At 35.6% G+C, this 17,275-nt stretch overlaps 1 protein-coding gene across 1 annotated transcript; it reads left to right on the plus strand.

Moving 5' to 3' along the window:
• Nucleotides 1-6,099: 6,099 nt before the first annotated feature.
• LOC148938935 (bis(5'-nucleosyl)-tetraphosphatase [asymmetrical]-like) lies at nt 6,100-10,134 on the plus strand. Its single transcript, XM_089107429.1, has 2 exons — nt 6,100-6,239; nt 9,829-10,134. The coding sequence occupies exons 1-2, from the start codon at nt 6,177-6,179 to the stop codon at nt 10,027-10,029; spliced, it is 264 nt and encodes an 87-aa protein (XP_088963555.1). The 5' UTR covers nt 6,100-6,176; the 3' UTR covers nt 10,030-10,134.
• The last annotated feature ends 7,141 nt before the right edge of the window (nt 10,135-17,275 follow it).

Here is a 17,275-nt window from a genome sequence, read left to right on the forward strand (position 1 = left end):
CGTTTAGCCCTAGATGGTTGGCCGAAAAGAACAATCTTCGGCAATCTGTCATCCTTCATCCGGACAACATGCCCTAACCACCTCAACCTTTCTTTCATTATAGACCTAGAAAGTGGTATTGAACCACATTTTTCGTATAGCCTATTGTTTGAAATACGGTCAGTCAGCCGGGTACCCAGAACAATCCTTAAGCAATTTCTCTGGAAAACATCTAGGAAATCTTCATCCGCTTTTCGGAGCGTCCATGCTTCAGAGTCATATTTAACCACTGTCTTCACTGTAGCTTCTAATATTCTAATCTTGGTTTGCAGACTTGTCTTCCTATTCTTCCAGACTTTTTTTAACTGTGAAAAAACACCCTGAGCCTTGGCTATTCTATTTTTAACATCTTAACTACTCCCACCATCTTTACTAATAATACTACCAAGGTAAGTGAAGCTGCCCACCTGATCAATATTTTCATTACCCAACGTCACTTTTTCATCTTCACTTGTTCCTAGCCTTAGTGACTTAGTCTTCCTAACATTAATTTTCAAACCAATACTAGCACCCTGAACTCGCAAAACCTCTAAAACTTCATTCATTTTGCTCACACTTTCATCTAGGATGCTTAAATCATCAGCATAATCAAAGTCCAGGAGACTTTTTCCTCCCCATTTTTTTCCGTGGTCTCCCATTGCCTTTCCTGAAAATGTTGATGTGAGTGTCAAGCATGGATACTATGAACAATTTTATCCACAACAACCCCTCTCTGATAATATCCACTTTCAAATTTATTCCAATGAAGACTACTCTATGGACATTTCTTCGACATTTATAGATTTACAAATGAAAGTCCGGAAACCCGATAATACAATGCCAATTCGGGCCTATGGAATATCCTATGAAAATTGTATATTACACAATTTATTTCGTCAAATTAGTGTCTACATAAATGGCACACTGGAGAGCACAAGCAACAATCTCTCAAATTATACAAGCCATATGTAATTCATGTTAATTACACCCAAGTCATACAAGGAATTGAGAGGCACCTCCAATGGATATGAATATATTACTTATATTGATAGTACAGATGCATTTAAAAATGCTACAACTAGTGAATTAAATCTAGTTGAAAAAATATATCATGAAATATTTAATATACCCCAATGGCTGCCACCCAATGTTAAAGTGGATATAAAACTGACGCTTGCACCCTTCAATTTCATATTGAGAAAAGAACTTACTGCCAATCCTGATGTAAATCTCTCCCTCACCTCGGCAATACTTCATGTACGCAAACAACAAGTCATGAGTTCTGTTGCTTTGGCAGTGGAAAAACTGAGAGCCAATGGAAATAATATTAAACTACTTTTTCCTCATACAATCACTACTAAACGTCATATTGCTATGGGCTTATGCACCTTCACCCATTCATCCATTTATCAATGGTGAAATTCCGTAAAAACTCACTTTAACATTTACAAAAAGCGCCAGTTCAAAAGGATTGTGGAGTGGATGCCCATATAAATTCAAAATGTTTGGACTTTCGTCTCTTGTGTGCAAAGTAAACGGTATCCCACTCTACAGTCTATCTTTTGATAAATCCTATAGAACATTGTATGAGTTGACCATGCAAACCCTAGATCATGATTCGCAACTATTTGAAAATGGGATAACCGAAGATATGTTTGCTAAAACACATGGTATCATTGTTCTGGATTTGTCTAGCACACAGGATATGAGTATAGTACGTACGGGGAGTGTGCGTTTAGAGTTTACATTTGCCGACCCATTGGCTGAGAGTATTACCCTAATTTCACTAAATCAATATGAAACCTATTGGGAAATCACTCCCGAAGGCAGTGTTCTACTAGACTTGGCGCCATGAACACCAGTCAAATAATTAATGTATTTAATATGGATCCCTACATGTCCCAGTACAAATCCTATTGTCTGCCCTCGGACTTTCTAGGAAAAATTCAAAGTGTCAACAATAGTTTGATTATTGTTAATAGCAGTCCGTCGACTGTGCTGACGGGTCATTGGCTGTGCATCTTTCAAACAATGAAGGCGATTGAATTTTTTTATCCTCTTGGTCTACCCTATACATTTTACACACCCCACATCAGCAACTATATTGAGAGCAGTGGGAAAACTATTATTCAAAATCGGAAGAGGATGGAGGATCTAACGACTAAAAGCTGTGGCTTCTATGCACTACTATATTTTGTAATCCGATGTCGCGACTGTACTTACAAGCAGTTTCTCCACATTTATGTTGACAATCCACGTCTGAACGACTTTATAGTGGAAAATATCCTCTCAGACCTATACAGTATTGATTTCAGTGCCCTAAGAGTAAAGTGCTTAAAAAATGTTTGTGAATTTGTTTATTAATAAAATCCATATATATATAACAATGTCTTTAAATCTTCACTTTAGATTTCTTCTTCTTCATCTTCGGTGTTTAGGCAACTGTCGTGAACCACCAATGCCCATAAATCATTTGGATTCACTGAATATTGATACTTATTGACGTCAATTTTAGGTTCACACTTTCTACAGTACAATGTAACTTCACTCTTGTTATATATATTCATATATTAAATTATACTATTTGCATTCATATTATAAAATTCACGAGTTTCAATCTTTCTATTTGAATCAATATCACATATAGTGTTTTCAAGTGTTGAATCACAATCGGTAACTTCAGAATAAAAATCACTTGGTTTGTTGTAATAATGGGCAGTGTTATTACAACTATGATTTAGAAACAAATCTTTGTTGTTGCCCCAACAGTAGAATAGTAAGCCTTATCCCTCTTTCATTAATAATTCAAATCCGCAACGATATCAATCCCGTAGAAATAAACTTAGATTAACTTTAGGATTCTTTCCAATCATAAAGTATTCTCCCACTGATCATATTTATCATAGTGACAATTGGAGCACAGGTGCCCTCTAGGGTGAGAGTAACAAATCTCCTCAAGACATGAATTACATCCTTTAATTTGTACTGCATAGCCTCTATGTAATTTACAAGGATTAAAGAATTTAAACTTTTCACTATAGTCATCAATAATTGTACAATTCTCACATTGAGTCCAACTGCCAAGAATGTACATGCACAATGGACATGTATAGAACATTTTTCGGTTTCCAATGTCAACTCTCTCACAGCTAAAACGAAAATGATCGCCCACGCTCCATAAATTCAGTGAGGGGAATGGGGAGAGGAGTAGCTCTGTGACATAACCTCTTTCGAATGGTGGAGGAGCCATCTATATTGAATCCATTGGCGATGTTTTCAAAAGTATATCCACGAAGTGATTCTGCTTTATTCCAATTAATATATCAATAAATTGACTATAAGCATTTGAGTTACATCTTAAAAGTTTCATACAATAGTCCAATGGGGGAGAATCAGTCCTCATTATATTGTCAAGTGCTTCCCGGCAAGAGAATATCCTGCGTTAAAGAGATAACTCGAGAAAATCGTCATCCAAAATCAAATGTTTTTCCATAAACACTAGATTTGATCTAATTCTCTCTTTCTCAAATTTATTCATTTTTCAATCCTTTCACTCTGACTGCTGACTCTAGACTGACCCTGATTCATTAGCCCTAACCTAACCTAACCAGAAAGGGAACATTTTCGATTTCGAAACAATTTTATTGAATAATTACAACAACAACAATAATACTAAGCATGTACAATTAGCGATAGAGTTTATTGTCTTCGATATGTTTCACTAATGCACTTAAAGCACATTGAAGTCTATTCACATGTGCTATATCAACTTTTGCAGCGAAACATAATTGATCCTCCATTTTAAATTTGCTCAAGGATATCACATATCTTGCATATACTACATTCCATTCCAGACAAAGCCGTGATCCTTGCGTGATTTCCACCGCAATGTTTGGTGCTCTTGTATTATTAGCATCAACTCCACTATCAACTTCTAATAGGGTAAACATTCCACTCGCCATCACAAATATATATCCAAATGGGTAAAGTCAAAACTGTTCTTCTCACTCCTTTGAATTCTATTCACAGACTAATAAAACTTTAGCAAAAACCCTTTCCTTATATTCTCTGCAAACCTCCATCGCTCTTTTTTCAGCCAGCCTTTTTTTGTATGATATTGTATATGTATCCGACTCGCTGATTGAATAAGAAGGATCATAACATTCGTCTCGAGCATGCCCTTAGTCGAAACAACGACAAAACAAGATCTTGAAAGAAGTGGTCATTTACTCTGTGCCCCTGTTACATTCAATTATCCAGAAAACATCCATCAAAGTGAGAAAAATACTGTTTTTCCATTCTCACTGACAAAAACCATAAAACAGACATAAATTACTGTTGACATCTATGAAAAATAAGTAAAAAATTGACCAACACACATAACCGTCGTCCAAAAAACATCCATAAAAGGGAGAAAATTCCTGTTTTTTCAAGTGAGAAAAATTCTGTTTTTTCATTCTCAGTGAGAAAACCATAAACCACGTGGTCATGTCACGAGTATAAGATAGCTTTCTACTTATATCAGTATAATAGCAAACTAGATATTACTGCACAGAAAAATGGAAATACTGGTGAACGGGGTTGTTTTACAGCCTTTTGTTTTTTCGGTAAGAAATAACTGTCCACGATTGTTTGTAACTAAATTTTTCAACCCAAACAAATGTTGATGTCACTGTTGCCAGATACCAGTTCTGAACATCAGGCGTCTGTTTGGAGACGCGCAAATGCAAAGATAAAAATGATTTTCAGGAATATAAATTTGGTTATTCTGTTCTCTGTTTCCATGGAAAACTGTGCAATATGTTCGAACCATAGAATATGGCTAAAGGGCAGGAGACGTGTAACTTTTTTCAGCACCGATTTCAGCAGCTCAGTCGGCAAACGATAGCGGTACAAAAACAGTGCCCTTTGCGCAAGATTTTCAAAACTGAACATAATGGACACCAATAGTGAACTGCAGTTTATAAATAGTTCCATGATTTACCTCAAATTATTTCTTTTGATTTTGCTGTTGAAGAGAAGGAAACAATTGAGGACTGAAACAGCTCAGGAAGAACATCCACCAAAGAAATGAGCATGGGTCATCCCATCTTGGATGTCCAGAATCGGAAATTCGGTACCGTTTTGTAATTCGGCACCGGAAACATGACAATTTTCACGCTCTAATTGCTGTCGTGTTGGTTGCAATTTGGTGCTGAAAAAAACTACTTGTGCCCAGCCTCTAACATATAAGAGTGGGAACCGGTGCTGATGTCGACACACACCATCTAGCGTTTGGAGACACTTGGTATTTTTCAAGCTCTCTAATCATTCTTCTGTTAGGAACTGAGATCGGACATTATTACCCCGAATTTACCAATTCCACTAATTAAATTAATGATTCTTACTATTACACTGAAAAAATGCCTAGTGTCGCAAAACGCTTCTTTTTTTTCTGCTGACACTAAAGCTAGTTCATGGTCTTATAAGTTACCCATACTCTTTGCTTAAACCTTATCTTTGTACATTTCTGCTAGCAAAGTCGGTGTAATTAGTAAAACATATTTTTGTAACGGAAATGACAAAATAATTCCATAACCGCTACTGGATCTTTAGCTGTTTTTTAAAGATTGAGACGCCAAAACATGCATACACCACGTCGCCAAAACATTATACACCGGTTCATTGGCAAAAACACAAGCCAAACAAATTTACGAGCAAATAGACCAAAAAATACCTACGAGGTAAGCTAGCCAACATTTCTTTTATTTTGTCCTGGATGGACCATCATACCCAGGACCATTTCTGGAGCTGGTGGCGTCTGGGGCAAAATTAATTACGGCACTCACCCTCCCGACTCAAACATAAATAGAGTAAGCCCCAGAAGCCCGATCCCTGGCACACCTCCAGCCATACCCCCCAGCCACGGCACCTGGTCAGCTTGCCCTGGTCACCCACCTCTTTGAACGACCCCAATACAATTAATGTTATTATAAATGGGACATAATTGCTCAGACCCGCCATCTTGTATAAAAATGAAACTCCTAAAATAGGTTATATGTCTTGGAAAAACTTAAATTCGTTTTACCTTTGCTTTTTCACTGTGACTGAATTTTACTGTGTTATCAGGTCATTTGGAGGAAGGAGAAAATGAGAGGGAAGCTGCATTAAGAGAAACCATGGAAGAAGCTGGAATAGGTCTCCAAGATTACGATATTCTCAACTTTAAGGAAAGTCTATCCGTAAGTTTATTAATATTCTTACTCTTATCAATTTAATTTGGCATATATAATTTGATTTAACCCAAATGTGGGCCAAGTTAAATAAATGATATAAACGACAAAAAATCTTCATAATTAAGAATGATAATACCAAATTATTCCATGAGTGCCGGGTAGACGCGTGGTTCTTGAAGGATGTGATGGCAGAAGATTTTCCTATGGAAATGCTACTACTATTACTAACAACTCACTGCTGCACCAAGCCACCTGATGCCAACACAGCTACGCAAGCTCCTCCATTCCAATCTGTTCAAAATCTTCCTCTTTACACCATCCAAGAAAGTCCCCATTTTTCTTAAATCTTTCCTTAGGACATCCTCCCAACCCAGTCGGGATATCTTGCTTTTCGTTTGGCCCTAGACGGTCGGCCTAAAGGAACAATCCTTGGAAATCTGTCATCCTGCATCCGCAGAACATGTCCTAGCCATCTCTACCTTTCTCTCATTATAGCTCTAGAAAGTGGGACGAACAACATTTTTCGTGCATCTTAGTGTTTAAGATACGGTTAGTCAGCCGGCTATCCACTATAACCCTTAGGCAATTTCCTTGGAAATCATCTAGCAAATCCTCCTCCGTTTTTCGGACCGCCCACGTTTCAGAACCATACTTGACCACTGTCATCACTGTGGCTTCCAATATTCTTCGTTGGTCTGCAGACTAATCTTCCTATTTTTCTTTTTTTTTAATGATTTTATAAATCTTATGTTTCCTTTTTTGCTTTTCTCCGGATTTCGGTTCGTCATGTTAATAGATTATCTTCTTATTTTAATTTTCTTATATTATGTTACTGTGAATGTCCGAAATCTGGTTAATGTCGATATTCACCGGTGAATGTCCGAGACTCCTTTATAAAAAATTTTTAAACAAGAAAAACTTGTTTTAATTTTCTATAAAGCAGTGAAATACAAAACAATTAAATAAACACAAATACTCCGAATATTTCGGCCCCACGTCCGGGAGCTTTTCTCAACGGGAAAAAAAAATATAAAATGAAACAAAAAATGTTCTTTTCTAAAAAAACTTAACTTACATCAAAATAAAACATACTAAACACATAAAGAGAAAGAAAAAGAACAAAAGAAAAAATATAAATAATAGGAAACAAAACTCACATATTAAATAAACACTTCCATGCACTGAATGTCTATAATGATTCAACTCGCCTCCTCACAGTATATAAATGGAAATCTATCAAAAATGAAGAATATATTTATACTTAAACCAAAAATAATAAAGGTCAACTAACCCCTGGCCCATAACCCCTAATTAAATTTCACAAGTTCATCAACCAATTTATAAATTATAAATTGAACGGATTCGTTTGGTTGCAAGCTTAGCTGCAGTTCGTTTACTTTTCCCATCATTTAACCCATTCTGACCTTTGTTCGCAAGGTCATCTTTCGTTTCAGAACTATTATTGAAATCAGTACTGGTTGAATATCTTGCCTGCATTTTAATTAAACTATTATAAATTTAATCGATCCTAGAGTCCCCTTCATCTCTATTGATACTAATACCACCATATATTATCTTTTTTACTTCTCTAATTTCCCTGAAGCTTTGTAAAAGTCCTACAGACGTATCTACTATTTTTTTTTGATCAAATAAAATACTGTGATGAGGAAAATTATAAAGATGTCCTGCAACAGCTGACTCAAACGTTTCTGTTGTTTTGTTTTGTTTTAGAGCGCAATCTATTGCATTCTTGTGTTGTTGTAGCCTATTTTCTAAAATCTGTTGCGTTCTTCCCACATAAAATTTACCACAAGAACATGGAATTTTGTATACTCCCTTTTGCAAATTTCTCGGTACCTTGTCTTTCCCTTTATTTAACAACGAGCTTATATTGTGTCCTGATTTAAATGCTGTATTTATATTATGTTTTTTTAATTCTCTTCTTAATTTTTGTGATAAAATTGGGATAAAAGGCAAAGTTATGTAATTTGTTTCTTGATTTGACCCATCTTCTTCCAATATTTCTGGTTCCATCAACTTTTTTTTCCTTTTTTCAATTATTTGAGAAATCATATTTTCCGGATAGCCATTACCTATTAGAATATCCTTAATAAAAATTAATTCATTTCTTATGTATCCTGGTGATGCTAATTTTAATACCCTATCAACTAAAGAAATAACCACACCCCTTTTTACCTGGATCGGATGATTTGATGATTTTTCTTTCTCTTTATGTGTTTAGTATGTTTTATTTTGATGTAAGTTAAGTTTTTTTAAAAAAGAACATTTTTTTTTCATTTTATATTTTTTTTTTCCGTTGAGAAAGGCTCCCGGACGTGGGGCCGAAATATTCGGAGTATTTGTGTTTATTTAATTGTTATGTATTTCACGGCTTTATAGAAAATTAAAACCCGTTTTTCTTGTTTAAAAATTTTTTGCAAATGGAAAAGCAGTGTGCTCTAAGAAATTATTTAGACTCCTTTTTCTCTGCTTTTGATTCAATTAGCTTTGCGAAGCAGCTTTTTCAGTCTTATGCAAGCTTTGATGGTAAAAGTTAAGGCTAGGTTAGGCTGAGTTAAATTAAAATAGGTTATAAATCTCAGAAATGGGTCAAAAACTAAACCCATCACAATCAAACCTTGCATAAAACTGAAAAGGTTGACTGGCAACGCTGACTAATTCCAAGGGGAAAAAAAGTATTTCGGAGATTCACCTGTGAATGTTGATATTCACCAATTTAGGACATTCACGGTAACATATATATAAAAAAATTTTCATAATTTTCATATTTTATGTATTTCCCATATATAGATATTTTGTTTTTTATTTGGGCAACTTCCATCACCCGAAGTTCTCAATCCACTGCTCCCCATTCACACAAATCCCCACCACACCACCACCCATACCAGAAATCCTCACTGCACTATTACCCAATAGTCGAATTCCAAATAACTTATATTTTGTACCAAATTCCAAATTTTTAGTTTTTGAGGTTAATGAGGCTGACACGGCAACGTGAGCAACATAAAACAAAACACAGAATGTAGCCTGACAAATGACTCCCTTGCATATTCATAAACAGCTCCCAGTTTCTAGCAGTGTTTGTATGCTGAGAAACTCTTGAATTCAGATTGTGAATTGAAGCTATTTGTGAATAATTTATATTATCAAGTTTCTTTTCCAGCTTCCAGTGTCATTTAGCAAATCGGTTTTTTCTTCTTCTAAAACACAGCGCTTGGACTCTAAAATAGTCTCCTTTTGGCATCAAAAGAATGCCGGGCTGAGTTATTTGCATTCCATCTTCGTCTTCGTTTTTCCAATGACAGTTACAATACTATGACGGCTCAAAACAAACAAAATGTAAGCATTGTTGTGCGCTTAAATTGTGCCATCTATGGGTCTGTTCATTTTGACCTATCTATTCCTGGAATACTCTCCGCCCCCCTTACCTTTTGTCTGCTTGGATGATGTTTGAAATGTGACAAAATGATATCATTATTTCTGTCCTCTGTTTATCTTCTTTTATTTAGTTTCCTTTTCTGGTACTAAGGATATATAATCTAAGGATATTATATAATATATAATCTATTTCCAGTATGATGTAAAAGGAGTACCGAAGGTCTCAGTATATTTCCTGGCACGACTTAAAAACCCAAACAAAAAGATAACTATGTCAGAAGAACATCAGGACTACAAATGGCTCAACTTAAAAATGGCCAAAGATATTGCCAAATATCCAGATATGTGCAGCCTTCTTGATCGTTGTGAGGAATTCATTCGAACTAATTGTATGTGATTTTATTTCAGGTATTCGCTTTGCATTCTATACACTGCCGTGATGTCTAAGTGTATATGAAATTTTTGTTGTGGTATTTTCCCAGATTAAAGTAGTCTCCGATGAGCTTGTAAGTTCTATTTTTGTAGTCGCACTTTCGAGAACTATCTTAAAATCACGTTCATTTCAAAGATAAAGAAGAAAAAAATTAACTGATAATGAGAACGACGCCATCTTAAAGTATTTTACCAGTAATTCTTACTTCAAAATTTTTCACAATATGTAGAATATCCATCTAACCAGTTTAAAAATAAGAACTAATGTTCTAGATGTGTCTCTTGAGGACCAGAATCCAAACTGACCTTTGGTTGGAATAGAAAACGGAAGGGGACCTGAAATATTTTAAACAAGACATTTAACGGTAGAGATGGTAAAGTCAAGGTAATCCCTTTACCTGTAAGTTTTGGGAGTCTATATCCGATCTGACCCACGTGGAGAGGGCTGGGCAACCTAAATTCATGTTATAAAGCAGGATCGTATCCAGGCTTTTTTTCAGGGGGGGGGGGTTACAAAAAACTTAAAAATACTCAGCCAAAATTTGCTTATATTCATTTTTGTTAAGTTTTACGAGTTGGACAAACATTTCGTTGGGGGGGGGGGGTTCAAACCCCTAATCCACCCTCTGGACACCGCCTTGTTATAATGACAACGGACAGAAAATGATCTTATATCAACCAAACTGTGTGGGAAGTAAAAGCTAGATTTTAGTTATGCATTTCGAAGGTCTGACCCTGAATTGACCTTCCTGGGGGAGGGAAAGAGAAGGGGTCACTAAATTGTAGAAGGGAATACTGGATCCCAACCAAGCTTGGTTGAAAGTAAGAGTTGGTGTCCAATGCATGCCTTTAGGAGGCTCAAAACCCTTATTTTTTCTTTGAGGGGGGGGGGGGAAGGGTCCCAACAATTTCTTTTATCGTAACTTATTGTCAGATCTCAGCCAAACATGGTGGTAAGTAAGAATCCTAAATACTCCTTTTACGTGTTCACACCTGACCTATGTCGCAGGAGGGGTCCCAAAATTATTGTAACCGGAACGAGTTGTCAGGTTTGCAGTACAATTTGGCGGAAAGCGAGAATGATCTCCACAATTTACCTTTTCAAGGTGTTAACACAGAGATGTTCTTAGTTTTTTTTTTGGTGATGATGACGATGCTGTATAATATCAACCAAACTTCAGGATAGGTGTAAATATCCTAGTTTTTTTCTTCAGGCGTCCAGAACAAATTTATTTTCTTTTGGAGATTATGAGGGTGACTGTTAAACTACTGTCATTGGGGTTTAAAAGGTATCAGTGGTTCTTAAGTGAAAATAATTAGAAGTATCAGTTATTCTCCTCGTGACTTGGGTTTTGAGGATCGTAATCCCTTTATTTGATGGGATTCGTTCGGAAACACCTGTTGAATAGCTACAGTTAGAGTCTCAGTTAGGATTGTGCTCGGATATTAGCAAAATTCGAAAAAGAACAAAACTCGGTCATTCGCTCTAATAAAAGTGTTTGAGGGAAGGGCTACATTATTATGGACATTGTTGGACATAATTATACTAACTGTCCATCGTTGGACAGTTAGTATAATACTAACTGTCAGTTATAATAATAACTGTCCATTGTTGGACCGTTATGGACATTATTATACTACATTATTCTGATGGACATTGTTGGTTGTACTGATGGACATTGTTGCTGTGTAGTTGATGTGACACTTCACGCGGCCTTGCTACCGGAGTTCAAGTTTCTACTTTTTTAAGTTAAAATTTAAAGGTCCATATTATTTTCTGTCTTTTTTTCGTTCCAACTTTATTCATAGTAATCTGCGCTCGTTTTGAGTCTTGGAGCAACATATTGCTCTGTGCCAATTGTGTTGTGGGGCAACGCTGCTGCTTTCTTCGTCTTTTTATTTTCTCCTCTTTAGAATTGATTGATATTTCAGTAATGGTTAAAGATGGAAATTCGAGACGTCTCTGGGGTAAGAAAATCGCAAAGTATAGAAAAACTTTCCTTTGAAAATTCGAAACAGAACAAAACTCGGTCATTCGCTCTAATAAAAGTGTTTGAGGGAAGGGCTACATTATTATGGACGTTGTTGGACATAATTATACTAACTGTCCATCGTTGGACAGTTAGTATAATACTAACTGTCAGTTATAATAATAACTGCCCATTGTTGGACAGTTATGGACATTATTATACTACATTAATCTGATGGACATTGTTGGTTGTACTGATGGACATTGTTGCTGTGTAGTTGATGTGACATTTCACGCGGCCTTGCTACCGGAGTTCAAGTTTCTACTTTTTTAAGTTAAAATTTTATGGTCCATATTATTTTCTGTCTTTTTTTTTGTTCCAACTTTATTCATAGTAATCTGCGCTCGTTTTGAGTCTTGGAGCAACATATTGCTCTGTGCCAATTGTGTTGTGGGGCAACGCTGCTGCTTTCTTCGTCTTTTTATTTTCTCCTCTTTAGAATTGATTGATATTTCAGTAATGGTTAAAGATGGAAATTCGAGACGTCTCTGGGGTAAGAAAATCGCAAAGTATAGAAAAACTTTCCTTTGAAACTTAAAAAAATTATGTTATTTTCTGTAAAAATAAGAAATTCAGTAAACTTTTTAGAAGTCACCTAATGTTCAATTCCTGTTGAACAGGAATTTATATTTTTAGAAATCACCTAATATTCTATTCCTGTAGAGCAGGAAATTTACCTTATCGGGACATGAGAGCAAAGATTCTAATTTTCTTACAGATTTTTTTGAAAGGTCTTTTAAAATATCCCTATTTCTAATTTGTTTAAAATTATTATAACTAATTTGTTTTAACAATTTAGGTCTATTTTTTTCTATTCCTTATACATATTAAAGTTTAGCCTCTAAGGTAAACGTTCAACCACTCTACCTTTAATGTGATTCATTATGGAGGAGGGGTGTGTGTAAAGCCCTATAATCAGGACCACGGTTGGCTCGAAGGGGGGGGGGGGTGACTCACCCCCTGGTTTTTGTGAAGTCGTATTAGTTGTTTATTCTGACGTCATGGAGGTCCAAGGTGCTCAGTTCTGAGGCAGTCTAAGTTGTATTTACTTCTCCTGGAAACACTTCTGCATTTTCAAACTTCTCAGTAAAAAATGGCTGATTTTGACAAACTCAGCTTCAATTGTAAAAATCAAATACCAAGTTCGCTGGTTGTTCAGATCTAGCCCCTACTTTCTGTGAATTAAATCGTCTTTTTGTGTTTAAATCGTCTATTTTGGTCTTATTCAGTTCCCAGATTTTCAATTCAGTCAGAGAGAGTCTACGTTGCATTTTCCTTTTCTTGAAAAGACTTTAGGGTTTTCAGGCTTCTCAGTTGAGAAATGGTTGATTTTAGCCTTGCTTAACTTCAGTCGTAGATACTGAAAACTGAATTTTCATGTAAATAGAATAGAGTCGTTTTTTTTTTTCGTTTAATTATTCTTTTGAATAAATTGGGATTTATTAAAAAAAATTATATATTTATTAAAAAAAATATTTCATCAGTTAAGAAACTTGAGTTTTATTTTTGATTAATAATAATTAATAATTGACTCTCTAAGAGATTTTTTGGCACATTCGAATTGAACTCTTTTGATTCGAATCTCCAATTCACAAGGGAACTGGAAGGTTCAGGAAAGCTCCCTTTCTTGGATGTTTTAATTATAAAGAATAATCCTGGTCTGGAATTTTCTATATATAGAAAGCTGACCAATAATGATTGGTATCTACATTTCTCGTCAAATCACCCTCCTTCTGTGAAAAGAGAGCAATAATCTCTTTAGTCGACAGAGTTATAAAAATCTGTTCGCGTAATCATGTAAATTCTGAATTAAATTATGCTAAAGATATTCTATTTTGCAATGGCTACCCAATAGACCTTAGTAGTGGGGACACTATAGATACTAAAGGTACACCATATTTGGGAGACAATTGGACAACGACCAGAACTGCAAGAGAAGGTATTTGACCTACTTTATAGAGAAGCATTAGAATTCTGTCAATTGTCAGATTACAGATTATTGACAGATTGAGTCAGCGCCAGGTTTTCTTAACCCTTTCATCTAGGAAGTTTTACTTTTGGAGGGATGTCTTGAGAATAATTATTTAAATTTCCGAAGAGAGAAAGAGTTAAAATATTAATCGCATACCAACAATAGGTAAATCTAAGGGAATGGCGACTCCCTTAAGAGATACAAGTTTTTTTGGAGGGATGTCTTGAGAATAATTATCTAAATTTTCGAAGAGAGAAAGGGTCAAAATTTACACCAACTCAGGGTAAACTTGAGAGGGTGTAGACTGCCAGCCAATACCTTTTGACAAGGATTACATAGTATTGTGAATATGAATAAAGTCGAAATTAATCAAGTCGTAAACATTTTAGGGAATTATACGACAGCCCTCGAACATCCATATCCCAACCATCAAGGACCCCAACCACCAAGGATCCCAACCATTAAAGACCCTAACGATAGTCTGAGATATTTTCTTCGTTTTAAAGAGAATACAATCAAGGGTAAAAGTGCTAGAACCACTGGTGGGATGGAACGTTTTATTTTTGCGCACTATTGACCCAGTTACCTCGGATACTTTTATGTTTCTTTATGCATCTTGTGTTGAGATATCGAGAGTTGGCTATAGCAATGTCCCTCTCCTGCGTGTCAACGAATGAAAAACCACTCACGATCACATTCTATACTACAATATGAGGCATCTTCAGTGTGTACCTGTAAACACTTCGTATTTGGAACTCTGTCAGTTAACATTAAGAACTGAATTATCTGAACCCTTAGCAATAACAAGAGGTTTGGCTGTGATTACAAGTTATTTTCGACACATTCAAAAATGAGTTGGGTACATTTGTTTTTCCTGATATTGATTGATATCTTACTTCTCTTGGCCGCGACAATTGGGTCATGGAATGGACTATTACAAGGGTTGTTCATCAATAGTCGTTCTTTCGTCACTTTCTGTAACAGCCAAATAAAAATCAGTAGGTTTATAATCATAGTAGCCATTGTCTTCATAGCAATAATGTAGAAACTAAATTTTCGTTTTAGTCCAGATTTTCAGACGTACACCAGGTTCTTCCTCCCAAAACAATATAAAACGACGGCAATACCAGTCTTTTAAAATAAACGGAAATCATGTTTAAGGTTTTTTCCAATCACACCAGGATAAATATTTTCCCATTGATTACATTTATCATAGTGACAGTTGAAGCACAGGAAACCTCTAGTGTGTGAGTCACAAACCTCCTCAAGACAGGGATTACATTCCTTAATTTGTACAGCATATCCTCAATGCAATTTACATGATGCCTAATGTATATAAATATAGTGGACATGTGTAGAGTATTTCTTTCACTGTTGATTTTGACACTATGAAATTGAAACTGACTTGCGATCAAATGGAATCTTCTTTGTACTTCTAGAGAGAGAGGAGTAGTAATTGAGTGACATCGCCCTTCAAGATCAATTGAACCGGTTTGGACAGAATTTTTTTTAAATGTCGACTTATTTTTTGTTCTCGTGTAGAAACAGAGACTGAAAAATCATTTAGATAGAGTCTTAAAACAACATAGAAACTTGAATGTTTAGATAGTGTTCAAAAGCAAATCTACAATGTCGTTTTGTTTTGTTTCGGTTAGTATATAAATAAATTGAGTAAATGCATTTGGCCCACGACGCGTAAGCATTATGCAATAATCCAAAGCTGGAGACTCATCTTTCATTTTATCGTCAACCATTCGTTGAGACAATATTTTCTTCTGCACCGATAAATTTTGAAACTAATCACTTAGATTCAAACATTTTTCCGATTTCGCAGGACATCCATTCGTCTTTGTTCTTGATGCTCCTACTGTTGATTATACGTTAACTAACAAACTCCAAGAAAGAAGATTCTTTCTACTTCGAGCACTCTCTCATTGCTTATTGGTTCCCTAGAGAGTAGGAGTAAACCATCAACTAAAACATCTAACCAGAAATCAAAAATCATTATAAGACATTTTTTATTTCCAGAAATGTAATAACAGAATAATATATACACATTTCACTCTTTTTTCACCGGATGCCCCAATTCGTTGTCTTCAATATGCTTCATGATTGCATTTAGTCCATGTTGTAGCCTGGATATATGCATTATATTCACTTTTGTCACGAAACATAATTGTACCTTCAACTTAAGTTTACTCAATGATATAATATATCTACCAAACATTTCACCCCACTCAAAAGCTAGTCGAAAATCCTTTGATATTTCCACTGCTACATTGGAGGCTCTTGTCTTCACATCATCACTGTCAACTCCTTCAAGTTGTAATAGTATATAACCACTCATTTTTACTAATAGTGCGTTTTTCAAATAAAACTTGAATCAATGTAAACTAATCAAATTTCTATGTAGAACTGTGATACTAATAAACTATCCATCAAACTCTTATACTCACATTCAAAGCCAAAATGATTACGCAATGCTCTCCAGATGGTCAATACTGGCGTAGCATCCATTGTGTTATTTCAGCCAAATCATTACGCAATGCGTGTTTCCGGAAACAATTATCTCAAAGCATAGTAACAAGACCAGACAGCGGCTCTAGTATACCAGGCACTGTTTGGATGCATTAAATAGATATGAGGGGTTGCTAACTCCATTTGGCTCTTGTATACCAGGCGCAGTTGTAGGTTGGCTGCAGGTACCCGGGTACTGTTTGGACGTATTAAGGCGATACTACTAATATAAACTATTAGTGCAACGGAATTCTTTCGTTTGTCTGTGTCCAGTTTGCGCACAGTGCCAACACATTTCGGGAACTTTGCAATATTTTTCCCCGTGACCATCGTCTTTGTGGCAATGCCAATTATAGAATCTGCTGGGTAGATACCGATATTTTTAGACATGGAGAATCTCGTATCCAAGTTTAGGAGGCTTTTTCAAAAAAAATTCTAAATCATTCTCAGAAGCGAATGATAATTTGAAGGCTATTGAAAGCCCGCAACGTTCAGCCTTGATGCAGTTAAAAATCAAGGCTTGTAATTCATCATGAAACTCGAATGTTACCTGTGTTATGATGCCCATAAACTGTCTAGTGTTTATTTTTTCAGCTATTAAATAAATAAAAAATTTTTGAACTGAAAGTAAGGAACGACATTAAAACTTAAAACGAACAGAAATTATTCCGTATATGAAAGGGGCTGTCCCC

Source organism: Artemia sp. Qi Xiang Cuo, unplaced genomic scaffold, assembly GCF_049724085.1.
Source record: "Artemia sp. Qi Xiang Cuo unplaced genomic scaffold, ASM4972408v1 HiC_scaffold_28, whole genome shotgun sequence".
Taxonomy (NCBI): Eukaryota; Metazoa; Arthropoda; class Branchiopoda; order Anostraca; family Artemiidae; genus Artemia; species Artemia sp. Qi Xiang Cuo.

Excerpts from the sequence above, each read along its gene's own strand:
- LOC148938935 (XM_089107429.1), top strand. The coding sequence starts at position 6,177 with ATGGAAGAAGCTGGAATAGGTCTCCAAGATTACGATATTCTCAACTTT. Across the intron at positions 6,240-9,828 it reads ACTTTAAGGAAAGTCTATCC|TATGATGTAAAAGGAGTACC; the intron begins GTAAGTTTATTA and ends ATCTATTTCCAG.